At 43.1% G+C, this 23,179-nt stretch overlaps 1 protein-coding gene across 1 annotated transcript; it reads right to left on the bottom strand.

The window, feature by feature from the left end:
• Window positions 1-10,650: 10,650 nt before the first annotated feature.
• On the bottom strand, window positions 10,651-16,164 carry RPL6 (ribosomal protein L6). Its single transcript, XM_043977408.1, has 6 exons — window positions 16,110-16,164; window positions 13,599-13,925; window positions 12,375-12,518; window positions 12,118-12,166; window positions 11,346-11,530; window positions 10,651-10,843 (listed from the first exon to the last, which is right to left on the bottom strand). The coding sequence occupies exons 2-6, from the start codon at window positions 13,923-13,925 to the stop codon at window positions 10,691-10,693; spliced, it is 858 nt and encodes a 285-aa protein (XP_043833343.1). The 5' UTR covers window positions 16,110-16,164; the 3' UTR covers window positions 10,651-10,690.
• Between the last annotated feature and the right edge of the window lie 7,015 nt (window positions 16,165-23,179).

Genomic DNA, 23,179 nt, shown 5'->3' with positions numbered 1-23,179 from the left:
GAGCAAGAGGGGCCACTCTCCTGGGCACAGCGAGGCCGACCCAGAGCGAGCTGCTGCCGGGGCTGAGGTGCCTGCGGCCCCTGATCAAACTGCAAGCCCTGCTCAGAAACGCTCCCGGAGTGCCCAGGATGAGCCGACTATTCGGCTAGGGGGCGGGACGGGGGCAGAACCACCGCGGGATATGGTAGCGGAATACACCAAGACAAAAATTGTCCCTGGTTTCTTAGTTTTACTGAAGAGAACAGGACATCTGCGTGAATAGCAATCACTCAACAAAGCCACACCCTCAGAGCAGATCTCATCCATCAGTTAAGCTAAAAGGTTTAACCCTTTCAGCTGCGTAACTTCTGTCGCTGGGTCTCCCTCCTGATATATCCAGGTAGCCCCAAGCCAAGCTTCACTTTATTTTAATTTAATTTAATTTATTTATTTATTGGTGATGCAATTGGGGTTAAGTGACTTACCCAGGGTCACACAGCTAGTAAATGTCAAGTGTCTGAGGTCTGACCTGAACTCAGGTCCTCCTGAATCCAGGGCCAGTGCTCTATCCACTGTGCCACCTAGCTGCCCCAAAGCTACACTTTAAAGGAGAGTCATCTTCCTCTCCTACCACTCACTTTCAGTTCTAGAACCTTAATCTAATCAGTGTCAGGCAGGGAAGATTTTGAGATAATGTGCCTAGGTGGTTCTGTGGGTCAAAATGGGGAGGGAGGGGATACAGAGACAGAGACAGAGACATGAGGAAACTGAAGCAGAGTTAAGTGATTTGTCCAGGGTCACACAGGTGGTACACATCTGAGGCAGTATTTGAACTCAGGAAGATGAGTCTTCTTGATTTCACACCTGGCAGTCTACCACCTAACTGTCTATTCTTTCTGAGTACATACTCCAATATATGTATATTTACTTACACATAAATTATAAACATAAACATTAATGCATTGTTGGTGGAGTTGTATACTTACTTATTCAACCATTCTGGAGAGTAATTTGAAACTATGCCCAAAGGGCTCTAAAATGATCCCAAAGAGATCCTAAAAAAGGGAAAAGGACCCACATGTACAAAAATATTTATAGCTGCTTTTTTTTTTGTGGTGGCAAAGAATGGGAAACTGAGGGCATGCCCAACAATTGGGGAATGGCTGAACAAGTTGTGGTACATGAACGTAATGGAATACTATTGTGCTGTAAGAAATGATGAGCAGCTGATTATTCTCTTATAACATGACTAATGCAGAAATATTTTTAATGTTATTATATATATAAAACCTATATCAAATTACCTGCTGTTGGGGGTGGGGGGAGGGAGGAGAGGGAGGGAGAGGGATTTGAAATTGGAAATCTTATGTGGACAGATGTTGAAAGCTATCTCTACATATAACTGGAAAATAATAAAATGCTTTTGTTTAAAAAAAAGAAAGAAAGAAATGATGAGCAGGAAGATTTCAGAAAATCCTGGAAAGACTTACATGAACTGATGCTGAGTAAAATGATCGGAACCAAGAGAACATTGTACACAGTAACAGCAACATTGTGTGATGATCAACTATGATAGACTGTAATGATTGGAATGACGCCACCTACTGGAGACTTGCTGTAGAAAGCTCCACCATGAGGAAAATGCCTCAGAGGCATTGTGGCTTTTCCTTGGCGTCAGGAAATGACGTTTGCTCATGGGTGCTGTCTATCAAGGCTACCAGCCAATCAACTTGAGGAGCCTCCTATGGTCTGGGAGGAGACAGGAAGGAGGAAAGGGAGCCTGCGCAGAGAGAGCTGCCCTTTTTTGGCTTCCTGACTTGATGGTGGTGGCGGCAGAGGACTTCACAGGAAATTTGAGGAAAGATAGGAATGCCAGGCTGTTAGAATTCTGTTCTCAATCTTTTTCTTTCTATTTTCCAATAAACCCTTAAAAACCTAAACTCGTTTTATCAGTGATTTTTAGTCAGTTTCCCCCAAACTGGGGGAACAGATTAGAATCCACATTTAGAATCTTAAATTACACATAGACTTAGGTCTCAGCAATACGATGATCCAAGACAATTCCAAAGAACTCATGAGGGAAAATGTTCTCCACATCCAGAAAAAGGACTATAGAGTCTGAATGCAGATTGAAGCATACTATTTTCACTTTTGTTGTTGTTTTTTGTTTCTTTCTTCATTTTTGTGGGTTTTTTCCCTTTTGTTCTGATTCTTCTCTCACAACATAACTAATGTGGAAATATGTTTAACATGATTGTAATGTATAGCCTATCTCAGATTGCTTGCTGGCTTCCATAGTGGGGAGGGAAGGAAAGGAGAGAGAAAAATCTGGAACTCAAAATCTCACAAAAACGAATGTCGAAAACTGTCTTTACATGTTATTGGAAAAAATTAAATATTATTTTTAAAAGCTTTAAAAGGGGGCAGCTCAATGGCGCAGTGGATAAAGCACTATCCCTGGATTCAGGAAGACCTGAGTTCAAATCCAGTCTCAGACACTTGACACTTACTAGCTGTGTGACCCTGGGCAAGTCACTTAACCTTCATTGCCCCATAAAACAAACAAACAAACAAAAATAATAAAATCATTAAAAGTTTTAAAAGGATAAGCATATACTATTGTTCTAATGAATATTTACACTTTGAAACACACAAAAGTGGACATTTAAAATGGCTGAGATGAAGTACTTTAAAAAAACTTGACAGGACTAATAACCTTCTTGCTCTCACTAAAAATATCAGTAATGATATTTTTATGTCATTGATTGAATGTCTTTTTTGCGGGGGGGAGGGTGGAGCAGGGCAATGAGGATTAAGTGACTTGCCCAGAGTCACACAACTAGTGTCAAGTGTCTGAGGGTGGATTTGAACTCAGGTCCTCCTGAAGCCAGGTGCTTTATCCACTTCATCACCCAGCTGACCAACCCCCTTGAATGTCATTTAAAAAAAAACCAAATCTTATTTTAACACTTTGCAATAAATACAGCAAGCCAAAGACCCAATTCTAACCAATTTATTTCAATATGTGATTTCCATACTTGGCTGTCAGAGCTATCAAAGATATTTGACAAAGGTATATGGATCCAAATGGAAGAAGTATACTGTTGGCTTCACGCACTAAAACAGAATATTCATTTTTCAAACAAGTTAACATAGCCAAAGTACTTTGCCAATCTTGAAGGGCAGTATAAATGTCAACTATCATTTCTTCAATCTCATCCATCAGTTAAGCAAAGGTTTTTGTTGAAATTTGACCAATAAATGTCTGTGTTCCCTGATGTTAATCAGTTGTTCTCACAAAGTAATCAGAAGATGTGTTTTTCTATTTTTTGCAAGGGGGTTCAAAACCCAGGCAGAATCTTCATTAAGGAGATTTTTTAAACAGGTTAAAAAATTCTCTTTTCAGATTCCCAAAGGATGCTAATAGGAAGATTCTTAATACTTCAGTTCAGTGAAGAGTCAAGGATAATGAAAGGGGAAGGTGAGACCTAGAACTTGAAAGATGGTGGTATCTTGGAAAGAAAGAGAGGATGAGAAGGGGGGTGGGTTTTGGGGAAAATATTACATAGTGGTATCTGCAAGATAGATTCCAACCCGGGAAGCTAGATGACGCAATGCCTAAAGCACCGGCCCTGGATTCAGGAGTACCTGAGTTCAAATCCGGCCTCTGACACTTGACACTTACTTGCTGTGTGACCCTGGGCAAGTCACTTAACCCCCATTGCCTGCAAAAAAAAAAAAAAAAGATAGATTCCAACCCATCCATGTCTGCTCATCCTATGCTCCTTTTTCCTGCCAAAATCCCAGAAGAGAGTATATGATATGGGTCTGAGGTTAGGTTATAGCCAAGTGTAAGACACATAAGAAGGAATGATTCATTTGGGGGTCACAAGACCTGGGTTTGAGTCTCAGGTTTGCTAATTCCCCTGTGATCTTGGGTAAATCACTACCCTGCTTTAGATTTATGAACCTCGAGACTTGGGCTTTTGTTGTTGTTGGGTCATTTTTTTTTTTATGGATTGTATCCCCAGCACTTGGTATAGAGCCTAGCACATAGTAGGTGCTTAATAAATGTTTATTATATATTGGATTGGATTCCTGGTTCTTAGGATGGTGCTTAATGAATGCCTTTTCATTCATTCATCCATTCATCCATCCATCCATCCATCCATTCATTCTCTGTGACCCCATTTGAGGTTTTCTTGGCCAAGATACTGGACTGGTTTACCATTTCCTTCTCTAGCTTATTTTACAGATGATGAAACCAAGGCAAACAGGGTTAGGTGACCTGCCCAGGGTCAAGCTGCTAGTAAATGTCTAAGGCTGGATGTGAAATCAGATCTTCCTGACTCCAGGCCCAATGTTCTATTCACTGAACCACCAGCTGCCTCTTGGGAAGACCTAGCCCTCTATAAATAATATGGCTAGGTCCTGATTAGTGTGAATAATGAATCCCAGTAAGTGGTCGCATCAATTGAATTAGCTCTGAAAATGTCTTTGGGATGGAACCAATTACCATATTTTACATAATGATAATTGTGAATAGTTGGAATTCTAGGGATGTTTCCCAATAATTCATTATTCACATTCACTGTGACCTAGGTGTTATTTGCATTCATTGAGATCTAGTTGTTCAGTCACATGTGACTCTTCATGATTGAATTTGGGGTTTTTTTGTTTGGTTGGTTTTTGGTGAGGCAATTGGGGTTAAGTGACTTGCCCAGGGTCACACAGCTAGTAAGTGTTAAGTGTCTGAGGTCAGATTTGAACTCAGGTTCTCCTGACTCCAGGACTGGTGCTCTATCCACTGCACCACCTAGCTGCCCCTAAGTTTGGGGTTTTCTTGGCAGAGATACTGAAGTGGTTTGCAATTTCTTTCTCCAGCTCACTTTACAGATGAGGAAACTGAGGCAAACAGGGTGAAGTGACTTACCCAGGGGAAATGTCTTGAGGTCAGTTTTGAACTCATGAAGATGCAAAGCCCTGATTCCAAGCCCTGTGCTCTATTGACTGAGTTGGACTAGAATGCCTCTGAGTTTCTCCCTTGTATTATCCTTATCTACCTATATCATCTCCCCCATTAGAAAGGTAAATTTCTTGAGGTTGGGGGCCTGTCTTTCATTTTTATTTCCATATTTCTAGGTGTTTCTAGTATATATGCCAATATCTGGTGTGAAAACAGGTAGCAGTTAATGTTTATTGATTTGAATTGTTCACTGATTATATATAAGCTATTATGCTATTGGTACAAAATTCATTTATTTGTCTTTGGGGGCTTGTAATGTAGTCGGGGAGTCTGGCCATACTCACAAGAGAGAAATATGAACCAAGCCAACAAATGCTAGACACTGATGTATCATACCAGAAGGAACTCAGAAAGTTGAACAAGCATCAAACCTGTGTGGTGTTTCGAAGTGTCCAGAGACAAGTTTAGGTTTGCTGTAAGAGGACTGTTCAAAAGTGAAATAAATGGGACCCAGAAGGTTGATTTTTCACTCACTGGAGGTTTTTCAGCTGAGGCTAAATGACCATTTTAAAAGGACAATGAATGAATGAATGGATGGATGGATGGATGGATGGATGGATGGATGGATGGATGAAAAGGAATTCATTAAGCACCATCCTAAGAACCAGGGATCCAATCCAATACCTAGTAAACATTTATTAAGCACCTACTATGTGCTAGACTCTATGCTAAATGCTGGGGATACAATCCATAATAAAACAACAACACTCCAAATAGCCCCTGCCCTCCAGGAGCTTACAATCTAAAAGAGGAGACAACACATAAAGGAGACAGGAAAGGGGGACCAAGGAGGACCTGGAGCAAGGACATCATGTTCCATAGAGTTAAAATGAGGCAGGGCAGCAAATGCAAAGTGTCTGAGAATATAATGTCTGCCCTCTATAAAGGCATTGGGAGGAGTTTAGTACCCCACCCTCCAGCCCTTTAATCAGAGGGGACTGAGGGAGGTGGTGTCAATCAAGACTGGAGTTAGTGGCAGGGGGGTGAGTTTAGAAGTGATGAGCTTATGGGGCAGCTAGGTGGTACAGTGGATAGAGCATCAGCCCTGGAGTCAGGAGGACCTGAGTGCAAATCCAACCTCAGACACTTAACACTTACTAGCTGTGTGACCCGGAGCAAGTCACTTAACCCCAATTGCCTCACCAAAAAAAAAAAAAAAAAAAGTGATGAGCTTATCCTAAGAGCTGTATCTCTTTCTATGGAGTTAAAATAAGGCAAAGACAGTCCCTGTCCTTAAGTAGCTCATATTTTAGTGGTGACCAGGGAGGGGTCACTTTGGTTCAGAAAGTTACAAGGACCGTGAACGGGGCCATTCATGGAAGCATGGTTGATACAATAACAGTTCCTCTCTCCAGGTACAATTGAGGTAATCATGGTTCTCAAATCCAGAACTAGGGAAGGTTGGCAAAGTCGTAATGTGGGCAGAGAGGAGTGAAGCGAAGCCTCGATAAAGCTTTCCTGAAAGTATTCCCAGAGAGGAGAGGTAGTCACCAATTAGGAGATCAAAGATGCAGACAGAAGTTTTTCCAAGACATGGTCTCTTGGGTGAGATGGTATCTGGGGTGTCCAGAGAGGAGGGGGAATGGAATGGGGTGGATTTGGCTGGCCCCTGAGGTTCCTTCCAGATCTGAGAGATAGTTAGGGTGGGACATACAAAAGGTAGGACCTAATGAGAGCCTAGGAGGATGAGAGGGATGTAGATAATTTGGAGTTGTAAGGAAATGGGGTCACGTCACTTAATGTGAAAATGCACTGGAAAATACAAAGAGTTTCTTAAAAACAAGAGCCATGCATGAAGCAGATCAAGAGGAGGTCTTGGAGCCAGGAAGACCTGAACTGAAGACCCATCTTGGCCATGCAGGCTGCATAAACCTGGCCAAGTCACTTAACTCTCTGATAGTCTTAAGTTGCAGAGATGGCACCATCTTGTATTGGTAAAGGGAGTTTCCCATCCAGGGAGTACCCTAATTCCATGACAAACCCTAATTCTATTCCAAAGAAATCACAGGTCAAGTCCCTATCCTCTATTAGAGGCAGCTACATGGCACAGTGGATACATCTGGGAATCAGGTAGACCCAAGTTAAAATCCTACCTCAGACACTTACTAACTATATGATCCTGGGCAAACCATCTAACCTTTGCTTGCTTCCATTTCCTCAATTGTTTAAAAAAAAAATGGAAATAATAACAGCACCTTATCTCCCAGGGTTGTCATTTGGTAATATTTGTACGATGCTTAGCACAGTGCTTGGCACAGAGAAGGTGCTTAATAAATGCTAGTTCCTTCCCTATCCTTTTTTTTTTCCTTCTTTTAAAAATTTTTGGGGTAGCTAGATGACGCAGTGGATAGAGCACCGGCCCTGGAATGAGGAGTACCTGAGTTCAAATTCGGCCTCAGATGCTTGACACTCACTAGCTGTGTGACCCTGGGCAAGTCACTTAACCCCAATTGCCTCACCAAAAAAAGAAAATTTTTTTTAAATTATATATTTATTTCCCCCCAATTACATATTAAACATTAAAAAAAATTTATTAAAGTTTTGAGTTCCACATTCTGTCCTCCCTGCCCTCCCCTCTGCCTGAGACAGAAAGCAATCTAATAAAAAACCGTCAGTTCAGTTTCACATACAATCATCTCTGGATCTTCTCTGTATCAACAGCATGGTTTTAAAAATTTAGTTTTATATTCAGTTCCAAATTCTCTCTCCATCACCCACTGAGAAGGCAAAAAATACAAAACCCATTACAGAGAAGTCATGCAAAACAAATTTCCAAATTAGTCAAGGTCGGAAAAACCAAACCCAGCCCTCCCCCTCCCCAACGCCCTCTCCCCCCAAAAGCATGGCTTATTTGTTAGATTCTTATGTTTACAGCAAAAAGGAAAGGATAATGTAAGGCAAATGTGGGGTACTTTTTATCTGATATTCCACACCATATCAGTAATAGAAATGGGATTCTGGCATCTTAACTCGAGTCCAGTGTTATTTGTCCAATGATGCGGTTGGCTTTGGATGCTGTTCTCTGGGCATTGCCCTGATCTGTTTAGGAAAATGGAACCGGAGAGCAGATTTGACACTAATGAGGTCCAATGATTTGTTTGGGGTTCTAGCTATCGCTATTTTAAGAATGTAATATCTTGAGGGGGCAGCTAGGTGGCACAGTGGATAAAGCACCGGCCCTGGATTCAGGAGGACCTGAGTTCAAATCCGGCCTCAGACACTTGACACTTACTAGCTGTGTGACCCTGGGCAAGTCACTTAACCCCCATTGCCCCGCAAAAAAAAAAAAAAAAAAAGAATGTAATATCTTGAACACTTCTGATGAGGTGGCTGACTGGCTTTTCTTTTCTGGAAAAGGATAGAAAACCTGTGATTCGGCTCTTCAATACAGCCAAATTCTCATCTGATTTAGGCTCTGAAGCTACAGAAATATGGGAACATGAAGGGATTTTAGGACTTGTTGACTCTTTCCAGATAGGCTTGCACTAATAACACCTTCAACTTAAACTTTCTCTCCCAAAAATTTTTGAAAAAGTATCAAATACTTTATGAAAAAAAAAAGTTACCTTCTCCCTGCTAGCACCTACTAGCCACGTAAGGATGGGCAAGTCACTTAATCTCTTCCTATACCCCAGGAAATTCTCTAAGATTATAAATTTCAGACAAGATTGCCAATCTTCACCAGTAGAAGTTTCTGGTCTTCCAGATGACCAAAAAAGATAGTTATTATATAAGTTCCCTATCTCCCACAGGGATAAAAATTAGACTGGACATTAAAGAATTGTATAAGTTTTTTCTGTCCTAGAAATACCGTCAAGTCAAACTTTTTTAGGAGCTAGGAAGGTTTTTGGCATTTATAGTTGATAATTGAGGCTATATGTTGTAATATATATTTATGAGTTATGTTATATATGTCTGTTGTAGTCAGAAAAGAATGGGGTTTGAATTCTGCCCCAGACTCCTTTCTGGGCTTGTTTCCTTGTATCAAATGAGGGTTTGGCCCTTGAGGAGGTCAAATGATTTGCCTAAAATCTCACAGCAAGATTTAGGGCTAATTGCTCATTTTAGAGCTCTTTCCAGTGTATTATGATGCATGAAAAAAAGGATACACTTCCTATTGGGCAAAAATTAATAGGGGCTGGCCCTACAATTTCATTTATATTGGGAACTCCCCTCAACCAAGGCAGGTTATCACTCACTTTTTCTGAAAGTCTTATGAGAACCCTGAGAAGTTGGCACATGTACAGGGCCACACATAAATTTGTCATAGATGGGGATTCAAAACCAACTCTTTTTGAGCTTGGAATCCAGCTCTCGAAACTACATGGTGTCAGAACTGTACCAGATGATTAAGTAAGCTCACACATGCATACATGCACATATAAGCTTATTCTTAAAGCTCCATATGGATCTTAAGTCTCCAAACTGATTTTTGTTAGCAGGGCCTCTTCTTGCCCATGTAGCGGTGAACCATCTTGTGTCATTACATTAATGCCAGTAATCAATATGCTAATTGAAACTTGAGATACCTAGGCCTGGCCTGATGGTATTCAGCTAGGTTGCTACTTCCTAGGAGTTACATCCTAAAGTTTAGTGCTGACAGGTCCTAGTGGTGTACTTTCAAGCATTCAACTAATATCAAGTATCACTCATGTTCAGGAAAAGCGCTAAGGCCTTTTTTGCACAGTTCCTGGCACTTTTGTTTAGTCATTTTTTTCAACTCTTGGTGACCCCATTTGGGGTTTTCTTGGCAGATACTAGGAGTGGTTTGTCATTTCCTTCTCTAGCTAATTTCACAGATGAAGACCTGAGGCCCAGGGTGACACAGCTGTTGTCTGAATTTGGGTCTTCCCGATTACGGTCCCGGTGCTCTATTCACCATGCCACCTAGCTGTCCATGCCTGGCAGTTCTCAATACAACATCCAAGTGAGGATCAGGAGAGTGCCCCCACCAGGATTGTTCAAATGAATAGGAATGGGGAGGGGGGCAGGGGACAGATTGCTGCCTTCAAGGATTTGAAGGCTGTCACACAGAAGAGATCAGATACTCTCCTTGACCCCCAGAAGGAAGAAAAGGGAGCAACAGCTAGAAATAGAAAGCTTGCCCATTAGGAAACAACCATTAGAGCTGTAGTCAAAAGGAAATGAATGGGGGCAGCTAGGTGGCGCAGTGGATAGAGCACCAGCCCTGGATTTAGGAGGACTTGAGTTCAAATCTGGCCTCAGACACCTGACACTTACTAGCTGTGTGACCCTGGGCAAGTCACTTAACCCCCATTGCCCCGTGGGGGGAAAAAAAGGGAAATGGCTGCTTCCAGAGGCAGGATAGGGAGAGGACCATATTTAGGGTCTGCAATGGTATAGGTGGTCTTCAAGTCCCTTCCAAACCTTCTGTAAATAAGTGCCGTGGTGCCATTCCCTAAGACACCGAATTCACACATAAATACATACCCTGTGGAACATACAAATAGTATCACTGGGAAGAAATTTCCCAGGTCCCTAGGTTCATCACTACACCACAATAAAGCACTCAGACCCAATGCTTCAGGTTGGCATGATTAGGAACCTCAGGATTTGGGAGCTCGGACCTAACAAATAATCATGGCAGCCCAGTCCTTTAGGACACACAAAAAGAACAATGAATAGTTATTTCAAATATTTTAATAAGAGTTCTCTGCCAGGCATTTAAAACACCAGTTTGTGAGGATAGACTCCATTGGAGAGAGAGAATACAGAACGCAGGTAGCCACGGAGCTGAGGAATCTTCTTGATTTGGGGCAGGATCTGAGAGTCCACTGCTTTCTGGTCAGCCTTGCGCTGCTCTGTAACCTCATATTTCTAAAGAGAAAAGAACATACTCAAATTCAACCAGAAGACTAAAATATGCTCAATAGCTACCATCAAATCAGCTTAGCAAAGTTATCTCTATAAGAAGCCTTGGCTATTAAAGGTCCTGAAAGATCCATATTTAATAACAAAATACAGTACAACAGAATGCAGCAAGTTCCTTGGAGATTAGATAGAGTGGAATTGTAGGTCAAAATTGCACTAGTGAATCCCAATTGTGTCCCCTTAACAAAAAACACCCCCCCAACCCCTGAGACCATTTTAAGAGTTAGGGAAATATCCTACAAAATAGAAGGGGCAGCTAGGTGGCGCAGTGGATAGAGCACCTGTCCTGGAGTCAGGAGTACCTGAGTTCAGATCCAGCCTGAGACACTTAACACTTACTAGCTGTGTGACCCTGGGCAAGTCACTTAACCCCAATTGCCTCACTAAAAACAAAACAAAACAAAACAAAACAAAAAAACCCATCATAACAAAAAAATAGAAAACTTACCTCTTTTTCTGTGTCAAAAATCTCTCCTTCTTGGTGTCTAGGTTTACGGAGCCTCTTCTTCTTGAAGTAAGCATCAGTAAGATGATTTGGAATTTTCACACCTGAAAGGTTAACCTTGGTAGAAGTGGCAATAACAAATTTCTGATGGGTTCTTCGCAGAGGAACACGGTTGATGGTCAGAGGTCCTAGTTAAAAAATGAGAAAGTTGATAGGGTTTTTGACCTAACTCAAATATAAAATGTCATTTAAATAATATTGTCCAGAAAACTTCATTTGGGGTCAGGGGGCTCATCAAATTTCCCATGATATTCTTCCTGTCCTCAGATAGGATGGATCAGAGGAACGCTCCCCATGTCACTGACACGGCTTTCTAGAAAAGCCAGTGTTCACTACTAGACAAGTGCAAAAGCTTGGGAGCTAGAGACTTTATGATGATTAAGCTTAGAAAAGTGACCTTGAGAAAAAGCTGTCATCTTATCAGATGTCTCCACATTGAGTCATTGATTCCCTTAGGGTGGTGGAAGCACCCTAAAGTTCAGAGGGAGAGCATGGGGCACCCCCTTTCTCATTTCCTTTTCACAATGACCAGAAGCTACGCCATTAGAAGCTTGGCAAAGTGGAAAAAGGACTTTCCGATTTTTCCATCAAGAGGCCCAGCACCCCATCTACTAGGTGTCCACTGACTGGCCACTGGGCACAAACACGTGGTTACATTTATTTTCATGAGAAAACTGTACACAGAAATGGTATTTCAAGGGAGCAGTTTCCTTACCAGTTACCAGTAGTAAGCCACTAGCCAGCTGCTTCAGGAAAACCACTCGCTACAAAAGAAAAAGAAATGTCAGATCTTTGAACTATCATGCCTTTGTCCCTGATACTCTCTTTATTGACCAGAAAACAGATCTATCTGTAACTAAAACAGGGGCGTGTAAAGGAATACAATTACCCAGGAACGGAGCAAAAGAACTTACAAGCAGAGCTTACTATGGGAGCCAACAAAAGCCGAGCCCTTCACAATCACAAGCTTACCTTGCCCCTGTGGCGGCCAGTGAGCATGATCAGAACTGTGCCTGGGGTGATGCTAGATCGGAGTCTCCTCACATGCTGGCTGAAGGGCTTTTTGCCATGACTGAGCAGCTTTCTAGGCACATCCTCGGTAGGGTAATACCTAGGCTGAGAGAACCACACAAACCAGAAAGTTACAAAAGCAGAAAGGCCCCAGAGATCTCTAAAGACGACCAGTGAACTGTGCCAACACCTCAAGTACAATAATCATACAAACTTACTTGTTGGACCCTACGGGCTGCTTTATAATAAATAGCTTCCCAACCGCTATTAACTCACATATGTCTCAATGATACTGAAAGCTACTTAAAAGGCTTGTACTTATCTCTCTTTAGAGAGCATTAAGTTGAATGACCTGTAAAATGGGTAGGAATAAAAAGGGTCCACACTGTTTGAGCTTAGAGTAGTCTTAAACTTTGGTGTAAATGGTTAAGACACAGGGCACTTGCCTCTCAAACAGGAACCATACAATTTCCCCCTCATTTAGACCAAGGATTGCTTTATAGGTAATTCTTTTTAAAGGACAGTACAGACCCTGCCCCCTTCCTGAACTGTACCAGCAAATGATTGGTTCAACTTAAGTGGACTGATGTTGAGTTGGGTAAGCAGAACCAGGAGAATGTTGTCCATTGTAACAGAAACACTGAGATGATCAACTGTGATAGACTTTCCTCAGCAACACAATGATCCAAGACAACTCCAAAGGACTCATGATGGAAAATCTCATCCAGAAAAAAGAATTGTGGATTCTGAATGCAGATTGAATCATACTGTTCTTACTCCCCCCCCCTTTTGTTCTGATTCTTCTTTCACAACATGACTACTCATGTGGAAATGTTTAATGTCATTGTACATATATAACTTATATCAGATTGTTCTCCGTCTTGGGGAGGGGAAAAATTTGGAACTAAAAACTTCAGGAGGGCAGCTAGGTGGTGCAGTGGATAGAGCACCAGCCCTGGAGTCAAGAGTACCTGAGTTCAAATCAGGCCTCAGACACTTAACTAGCTGTGTGACCCTGGGCATGTCACTTAACCCCAATTGCCTCACTAAAAAAAATAAAATAAAATAAACTTCAGGAAAACAAATGTTAAAAACTACCTTTACATGCTTCCAGTTACATGTAACTGGAAAATAACACTTTATGATTTAAAAAGACAATTGGTGTTTCTGTCTCAAAAATCTTACCATTTTGCGGATCTTCACCACTCGGTTTCCTCCATTCTTATCCCCACCAACTGGCTTTGAGATGGTAGCAGGTACCTTCTCTTTCTTTTTCCTTTCAATCCGGGTTTTGGGTGCAGTGTACTTGCGTTTGTACATGGCCCGCCTGGAATACATGGCAGACCTTGAGTATCTGCCAATCCCTCTGGCCAGGACCGGGTTGCGGCTGCAATGCTTTCGAGGCTTTTTCACCACCTTCTCAGCAGCATCTTCCTTTTTGGGCTTCTTTTCCTTTTTTTCTTTTTTGACCTTTTTTTCCTTTAGCTCCTTTGGGGGGTTTTGGTCCGCCATCTGTCAATACAGAAATAGTGGTTAAATGAATTGTAACACCATCCTAATTCTCATAACAGGTAAGCATCACATGCTCATCTTCAACAGCACAACAGCCACCTAACTTGTTTCCTAGGCTGCGGTCTCGTCCCCCTCCCACATGAATATCCTACATATTTTTTGCTCAAAATATCCTGACAGGACTTGTTAATTCTCTGCTTGAAAACCCACCATGACTCCCAAATGCTTATGAAAAAAACACCACACACAATTAGGCCTCCAGAATGTGGCTCCAATACTTTTTTCCAATCTTATTTCTCACATACACAAACACCTTCTCTTTGGATCCAACCAAGACAAGAAAGGCTGGCTATTCCCTCAGTTTACTGAGCTTTCTCCTCAAGGTTCAGCCCAGGGAAGGCTTTCCTCTTCCAGGAAGTCTCCCCCTTCCCCACCTCAAGACTGGTGTCCACTGCAGTCATGTACACAACCTAGCCCACACACCCCCTTCTCCCTCACTCTAAGCTCCAGACACTTCAAAAGTCCTTTTCACCTTTGTATTCCCAGTTCAGGGGCAGCAGGTAGAGCACTGGCCTTGCAATAAGAAAGACTCGTTTTTATTAATTTAAAATCTAGCCTCAGACGCTTATTAGCAGTGTGACCCTGGGCAAGTCATTTAACCCTATTCGCCTGCTCATCCGTTAAAAAAGGAGCTGGAGAAGGAAATGGCAAACCATTCCAGTATCTCTGCCAAGAAAGCTTCAAATGGCTAACCAAGAGTCAGAAATAACCGAAAAACTCCCAATTTCGAACCCTATGTCTTTCATATAACAGGGGCCTCGAACAATTCAAGAAAACAAGGTACTTTATAAACGTTAAAGCAGGGCAGCTAGGTGGCGCAGTGGATAAAGCACCGGCCCTGGATTCAGGAGTACCTGAGTTCAAATCCGGCCTCAGACACTTGACACTTTACTAGCTGTGTGACCCTGGGCAAGTCACTTAACCCCATTGCCCCGCAAAAAAAACAAAAAAATAAACGTTAAAGCCCTAAAAAATCTCTAGCTACTCTAATACCCAACTAACTCGGCAAAGAGACTTGGAAAGCCAGGCTTGAACCCTGACACACAGGGCCGGAATACTTGGTGTTAAAGCTAAAGCCAGAGAAGCCTCACATGGTTTTAAGAGCAAGCTACCGATCACGCACAAAATCACTTCAAACCAACCATTTACCAAGCACCAATTACACATGTGTTAGGTAAAGGCAAGGGGGAGAGCTAAAAAGCTCCCCTTCCCCATAAAAAGGCTTTGCCTTTAAGTTATTAAAAAAAAAAAGCACCTTCTGGCACCCCACGCCCGGGGCTTCCTCCAAAGCTCACCTTAATTCATCCCCCCCCCCCCCAAAGTCGCTGCGTTTCCCGGTCTCCCTGAGCTCCTCTTAGCAGAGGCTGCTTCGATCCGTAACAATCACACATCCATCAGTAACCCGTGCCTAAGTGCGGCTGCAAAGCGTTTCCCGACTATCTGGTTTTATCTTTGCGACAGTCCCGGGGAAGGGGGGGAGTCGGTGCTTTTATCACTCCCCCATTTTGCAGACTCGGGGAGAGTCACACGGGCGGTCGGGACTTCGGCGGCTGGATTGGAACCCGGGTCTCCCCGCAATGCCTAGGAGTGTCTTGGGCACGGGGGAAAGAAGGAGGGCGAGACGGGTGGGGGGTTTCGGGGTCGTGGCTCTTCCCAAGGTGGAAGCCGCCACCCTCCCTGCCCCCGCCCCGAGTGCAGATCAGCGACCGACGCACTCCTTAAAGCCCCTTTCCCCCTTCCTGGGGGCGGCGACCCTCGGAGGGTCTTGGCCCCCGGGCCCCGGCCCCGGCGACACCTCCCTCCCGAGCGGCCCCACATGCCGACCCAGCAGGCCGCTCCCGGCCGCACGCGCTACGGGTGCCCGCAAGGCCCCTTCCCGCCCCGCGCCGACGTGTCTGCGGCAGGCCCGGCGGCAGGGCCTTCTCAGCGGCCTGCGCCTCCAACGCCGCCGAGTCGGCCGGCGGCTCCTACTCCTGGAGGAACGTCGGCGCCCGGGGAGCCCCGAGACAGGCCCTGAGAACGTGCGAGCGATGCTGGTGTCGACACGCAGCCATAAGAGCCCGGATGGCAGCGGATTCGAAACGTGAAAGCGAACAGAGTCCAGCCCCCGCCAGCCATTCCTACCTTGAGAGTCGGGAAAGAGACTTAAGGTCCGGACTTCCGGTCTATAAGCAGGGGCCGAAGCGGGAGAGCACTTCCTTTCCGGTTCCTGAGCATCATGGGAAATGTAGTTTCTACGTCTGTCATCCCCGCCACCATGAGAATTAGAATTCCAGAAAATGTTCAAAGAAACTTGGGTGAACAGGTGCAGAGCAAAGGAAAGATAGCCAGGAGAACAATTAAAACTATGACCATAAGACCGTAGACTTGGATATGGAAAAGGACCTTACAACACTTCTAATATCCTCATTTTACAGAGGAGGAAACAAGCCTAGAAAGATTAAGGGACTTGCCCAAGGTCACACATGTTGTAAGCCAGAGTGGAAATTTGAGCCTATGTTCTCTGACTCCAAATCCAGCATTCTTTTCACTGTACCACACGGTCTCGGTCAACAAGCAGTTACTAGTTAATATGCTTGCTTTAAGTAGCTACTGGGAAGCAAGTCCTGTGGAGAACTGTCAATCCTGTCACAACAATCCTGTCAAAACTGTCAATCAACTGCTGCACACAGGGCAAGTAAGCCGGCCTCAAGAAAATAGCAAGGAGGGGTGGAGAGGGGATAAGGGAGTCAGCTCGGAGAAAGGGCAGCATGTGCCAAGCAGATTGAAACACTACCACTACCTTGTCCTGACCAGGGTACACAGGCGGGGACCCAAGACCTCAGGAGCAGCACTGCTTCTAGCTTATTTCCCCCAGCTATCATCCTAGGAAGCATCCTGTATGGAAATGTAGCCTGGCAACTGCTCCTACAGCCAAATCTGTAGAAGACACCCACAGAAAAGTTCTTTCCACCAACGGTACCTTGGTCAAATAGTTCAACGTGAGGGCAGCTAGGTGGCGCAGTAGATAGATAGAGCACCGGCCCTGGAGTCAGGAGTACCTGAGTTCAAACCCAGCCTGAGACACTTAACACTTACTAGCTGTGTGACCCTGGGCAAGTCACTTAACCCCAATTGCCTCACTAACAATAATAATAGTTCTACGTGAGAAAATGGTATGATTTTTATCAGTGGAAGTGACATTAAATAAGAGGCATCACGATCTGCTTTACCACTGTACCCTAAGGGCTATGGGACTTTCCATCTGACTCTGAAACTGTAGCCATCCTTATGTGCTGTGTTCCTCATCAGAATATGAGTGTCTTGGGAGCCAGGGCTGTCAGACTTTTACATTTGTATCCCCAGTGCTTGGCACAGTCCTTTGCACGGAGGAAGTGATTAATAAATGCTTCATTTGGGGCAGCTAGGTGGCACAGTGGATAAAGCACCGGCCCTGGATTCAGGAGTACCTGAGTTCAAATCCAGCCTCAGACACTTGACACTTACTAGCTGTGTGACCCTGGGCAAGTCACTTAACCCCCATTGCCCCGACCCCCCCAAAATGCTTCATTCATTCATTTGTTCATTCATAGGCTTTAAAACTCTGATCCTGATACTATTGTGCTGTAAGAAAATGATGAGCAAGCAGCTTTCAGAAAAACCTGGAAAGACTTTTATGAATTGATGCTGAGTGAAGTGAGCAGAACCAGGAGAACACTGTACACAGTGACAACAACATTGTGTGATCAACTATGATAGACTTAGTTCTCAGGAATACAATGATCCAAGACAGTGCCAAAGGACTCATGAGGGAAAAAGAACTATGGGGTCTGAATGAAGACTGAAGCATATTCTTTTCACTTTTTTTTGTTTTGTTTTTTTCTTTCTTGTGGTTTTCCCCTTTTGTTCTAATTCTTCTTTCACAACACGCTAATGTGAAAATGTGAAAAATTGGGGCATCTAGGTAGCACAGTGGATAAAGCACTGGCCCTGGAATCAGGAAGACCTGAGTTCAAATGTCACCTCAGACACTTACTAGCTGTGTGACCCTGGGCAAGTCACTTAACCCCAATTACCTTAAGACATCCAGCACCATCTCCAGTCATCCTGATGACTACTGAACTCAGATGGCTCTGGAGGAGAGAGTGAGGCTGGTGACCTTGCACTGCCCTCCCTCACTTAAATCCAATTCAATGTAAGTCATGACATCACCCAGGTGTCATGGTTCTCTTCTTGAACAACAATGTGAAAATGTATTTAAACATGATTGTACCTAAAAAAACCCATTGCTCTCAAAGCTTGACTTTGCAGGACTGATGGACAATCCATCCATAAGTATTTTTGCTTGTGCCTGGCACTGTGTGAGGCATGTGAGATTTTCTTTTCTATGCAGTAAAGGCAAAGAATTATGTGGTTTTGCCAAGCTTGAAGCTTTGTTTCTGTCACCCTTTGGGGTGGAACTAGAGGGTTTCATCTGTTCTCTGGCCACCACAGCTCTCTGAGAAACAACAAATCAAAGCTGGAACTTCTTTAATGTAGCAAGCCGGTCATCCAACAATACATCTGCCCCCAATTCTGCAGTAGCTTCCTATTATGAAGATGCAAGTTCAAACTCTTCTGCCTGACATACAAGACCATTCACAGCTGATCTTCCCCATCTTTCTAAAGTTATTGAGTAGTTCTCCCCTCCTCATATTCTTCTCACTGAACCTCCCTGCTCAGTCCACTGCATTTTCTAACCTCCATAACCTCTTTTCTTTTTTTTTCCTTTCTTTCTTTCTTTTCTTTTCTTTTCTTTTTTTTTTTTTGCAGGGCAATGAAGGTTAAGTGACTTGCCCAGGGTCATACAGCTAGTAAGTGTCAAGTGTCTGAGGCCAGATTTGAACTCAGATCCTCCTGAATCCAGGGCCAGTGCTTTATCCACTGTGTCACCTAGCTGCTCCCTCATAACCTCTTTTCCTAAGCCTAAAAAGCCTTTCCTCCTTCTCTTTGAATAAGGAATCCTTCAGAGGACAAGTAATTAAAGAGGCACAGTGAATAGAGTGCTGGACCTAAAGTCAGGAAGATCTGAGTTCAAATCCAGCCTCAGACACTTATTAACTATGTGACCCTGGACAAGTCATTTTTTTTTTGGAGGCACTTTTTGCCTCAATTCCTCATCTATAAAATGAGTTGGAGAAGGAAATGGTAAACCATTCCAGTATCTTTGCCAAGAAAACCCCAAAACGGGGTCATAAAGTGTTGAGCATGACTTAACCTTTACATACCTGTTTCCTCAACTGCAAAATGGGGATAATAATCACATCTCCCAGTGTTATGAAGATCAAAGGAGAAAACATTTTAAAGTGCTTAGCACAGTGCCTGAAACATAGTATGTTCTTAATAAATGCTTGTTTTCCCATCCCTTTGTTTCTTACCATCTTCCCTGATTGCCCAACAACTTTCTCTGAGTCTCTCCATCAATTTAATGCAACAAGAATTTTCATTTCATGCAAAACATATTTACCTATTAGCTATGTTGCAAAAATAGCAAGAAAAATAGATTAAGTGGAAAAGTATGTTTTGATCTGTTTTTAAGAGTTCATCAATTTTTCTCTCTGGAGGTGAATAGAAATTTTCATCATGAGTCCTTTGGAATTGTCATGGATCACTGTGTTGCTTTGAAGAGCTAAGCCATTCTCAGTTGATCATCATATAATATTCCTGTTACTGTATACAATGTTGTTCTACTCCCTGGTTCTAATCCTTTTCTACTCACTTCATTTTGCCTCAGTTCAAATAAGTCTTTCCTGGTTTTTCTGAGACATCCTGCTCATCATTCCTATAGCACAATATTATTCCATCACAATTACATGCCAAAACTTGTTCAGCCATTCCCCAACTGATAGGCATCCCCTCAATTTCCAATTGTTTGTCACCACAAAAAGAGCTAATGCAACAAGAATTTTAAAAGTGCTCATTGTGGGGGCAGCTAGGTGGTGCAGTGGATAAAGCACCCGCCCTGGATTCAGGAGTACCTGAGTTCAAATCTGGCCTCAGACACTTGACACTTACTAGCTGTGTGACCCTGGGCAAGTTCCCCACTGCCCCACCAAAAAAAAGTGCTCATTGCGTGCCAGGTTCTGGGGATAAAAAAATAGAATAAAAATAGCCTTCCTAAAAAAAAAATTCTATAAAAAATTACAAAAGAAAATATCTTATTTTGAATTAGTATTTGAAATAGTGTTATAGTATTTGAATTTGTAATGTTGTTTGAATTACTATTTCAAATTAGTATATTCTGTTTTGTAATTTTCTAAAGTCTAATTTTATTCTAATGCCCTAATTTTATTAACATATCATGGGGTTTAAAGTTGCAAGAGACCTCAGGCTTTTTAGTCCAAAATCCTCATTTTCCAGATGAGGAAACTGAGGAACAGTGAGGTTAAGTGACCAATGCAGAGTCACACAGTTAGTCAATATCTGAGGTAGATTTTAACCCAGTTGTGTCAGACTCACCCAGAGGTCTACATTTCTCAGTGCTTGGAACTAGATTAAAATATTATTGGGGGGACAGCTAGGTGGCGAAGTGGATAAAGCACCGGCCCTGGATTCAGGAGGACCTGAGTTCAAATCTGTCCTCAGACATTTGACACTTACTAGCTGTGTGACCCTGGGCAAGTCACTTAACCCTCATTGTCCCACCAAAAAAAACCACGTTATTAGGAAATATTTAACAAAATAAAATTATAATCAAACATTCAGTTCAGTTGTTTTTCAGTCATGTCTGACTCTTCATGAGTCATATAAACTAGTATTACTGTTATACTAATAATACTATTGTTGAGTTCACCTGTGTGACCTTTGGGAGGTCTTTGGGCCTCAGTTTCCTCATCTGTCCAACGATAGCTTCCCTTCTAGTTCTCATATTCAACAACTTTGTATATATAGATGATGCAGCTTCTCTGTAGTAGAGAGAACATTGAAAGAGAAGGCTTGGATTCAAGTCCTTTGTGTGACAACAAGCAAGTGATTTCCCCTTTATGGGCCCCAGTTTCCCCGTGGTGGGAGCAATATCCTAACTTCTGCTGCCATACAAGTTGGGATAGTTTTCCCTTAAAAGATATATATATATATATATATATATATATATATATATATATATATATATATATATATATATATATATATATATATATATATATATATATAAGAGGCAGCTAGGTGGCACAGTGGATAAAGCATTGGCCCTGGAGTCAGGAGTACCTGGGTTCAAATCCGGCCTTAGACACTTAACACTTACTAGCTGTGTGACCCTGGGCAAGTCACTTAACACCAATTGCCTCACTTAAAAAAAAAAAAGATATATATATATATATATATATATATATATGGCAGAACTGTTTTCACTAACAGGAGAAGGGGCGAAGGCGAGTCACCGGTGCTTCAGGCAGGTCGGGTTCATCAGCCTTGGCAGGCAACACGCCTAGGGGAAGGAACCCTGATTTTAAACCTCTGCTGCCTTGTGGCATATATGGGAAAGGCTTCGGGAGTTAACCCCGAGGAAAAATCAGGAGTCGAGTCCCTTAGGCAGTTGGATGTTGGACATCACATCCCTCTGGCAACTCCTGCGGCAGCACTGGTGCCAAACTGTATTGGCTCTGCCTCTCCTTTGGATCCACCAGTGTCACGGAGAGGGAAAACCTGTTGCATGGGCAACAGCTTGTTTTCCAATTGATCCGCCCAGGCCAGCACTCTGGAGAGGACACTCCAGCTACTCCTCATGGGGTAGATACAACCTGGGATGCGGCAGTTACCAGTTATAAGTCATTCAGGAGCTGCAGCTCCCATATAGTCTGGACTGCACAGCCACACTGTGGCCTGTGGCTCTTCAAGGCCAAGTTGATCCATGGTCATCCGCAACCGGTGGAGGCATACTATATATACTATCCCTGAGACTTGATTGGTTCTGATAGCTATAGGCTTTTTTTTTTGTTTTGTTTTGTTTTTGTTGAAGCAATTGAGGTTAAGTGACTTGCCCAGGGTCATACAGCTAGCGAGTGTTAAGTGTCTGAGGCCAGATTTGAACTTAGGTCCTCCTGAGTCTAGGGCAGGGCTAGTGCTCTATCCACTGCGCCACCTAGCTGCCCCGATAGCTATAGGCTTTTAACATAGCTTGTTGGTGATCTGAGTACAAAACAGCCAGGAGGAGCATCCAGCGAGCCTTGCTGCTTGGCTGGCAGAGCATGGTGGGCAACTCACACAGCATCAGCTCACTGTATCCTCAATCCACATCCTTGTTGAATATTCTCCTGCTGTGGTTTAAGTAAATCTAATTTTCTTAACTCTTGAATGGGTGTCTCATTTCATTCTACTATCAACATAAATTACCACAGAACTGGTTCAGTTCAGGTCCAGCCCAGAACATTTCCCATATATGAAATGAGGAAGTTGAATTAGACCAAAGCTTCTTAAACTGTGGGTCTCAACCCCAAAAGGGGTTGTGTAACTGAATGTGGGGGTCGAGAACAATCTGGCAGCAGTAAAAGGTTATGTATATCTTCTTTTTCTTCTTCTTCTTCTTTTTTTTTGTGGGGCAATGAGGGTTAAGTGACTTGCCCAGGGTCACACAGCTAGTGTCAAGTGTCTGGATTTGAACTCAGGTCCTCCTGAATCCAGGGCCAGTGCTCTATCCATTGCGCCACCTATCTGCCCCATAGGGTGTAATTATTTTATTTACTTATTTATTTTTGGTGGAACAACAAGGGTTAAAGTGACTTGCCCAGGGTCACATAGCTAGGAAGTGTCAAGTGTCTGAGGCTGTATACCTTCCTCATATACCTATATACCTGAGGTTGGGTAAAAATGTCTTGGGTGAAAAGGGGTCAAGAGAGAAAAAGTTTAAGAAGCCCTGGATTAGGCCATCTCTGAAGTCCTTTCCAGCTCAAAATCCAGTGGTGATTCTTTTGTTTTGTTTTGTTTTTGTTTTTTTCTTGCAGGGCAATGGGGGTTAAGTGATTTGCCCAGGGTCACACAGCTAGTAAGTGTCAAGCATCTAAGGCCAAATTTGAACTCAGGTCCTCCTGAATCCAGGGCCGGTGCTTTATCCACTGCGCCCCCTCCAGTGGTGATTCTTAAGAGATGGATGAGATGTTCTCATCATTCTTTATCCATATAGACATTGGCTCCTCATTACTCCGGGGAGCTCCTGGTTCTTTCTGACTCCAAGGAAGCGA

The sequence above is a fragment of the Dromiciops gliroides genome, chromosome 1 (genome assembly GCF_019393635.1).
Source record: "Dromiciops gliroides isolate mDroGli1 chromosome 1, mDroGli1.pri, whole genome shotgun sequence".
Lineage (NCBI taxonomy): Eukaryota > Metazoa > Chordata > Mammalia > Microbiotheria > Microbiotheriidae > Dromiciops > Dromiciops gliroides.
This window is presented reverse-complemented; position numbering and strand designations above follow the sequence as displayed.

What these genes read in the sequence shown, in the direction of transcription:
- RPL6 (XM_043977408.1), bottom strand. Translation starts at nt 13,925, where the DNA reads ATGGCGGACCAAAACCCCCCAAAGGAGCTAAAGGAAAAAAAGGTCAAA. An exon ending in TGGTGAAGATCCGCAAAATG is followed by an intron (nt 12,519 to 13,598) that starts GTAAGATTTTTG and finishes TGGTTCTCTCAG; the next exon opens with CCTAGGTATTACCCTACCGA. An exon ending in TGGCTTACTACTGGTAACTG is followed by an intron (nt 11,531 to 12,117) that starts GTAAGGAAACTG and finishes TTTTTTAACTAG; the next exon opens with GACCTCTGACCATCAACCGT.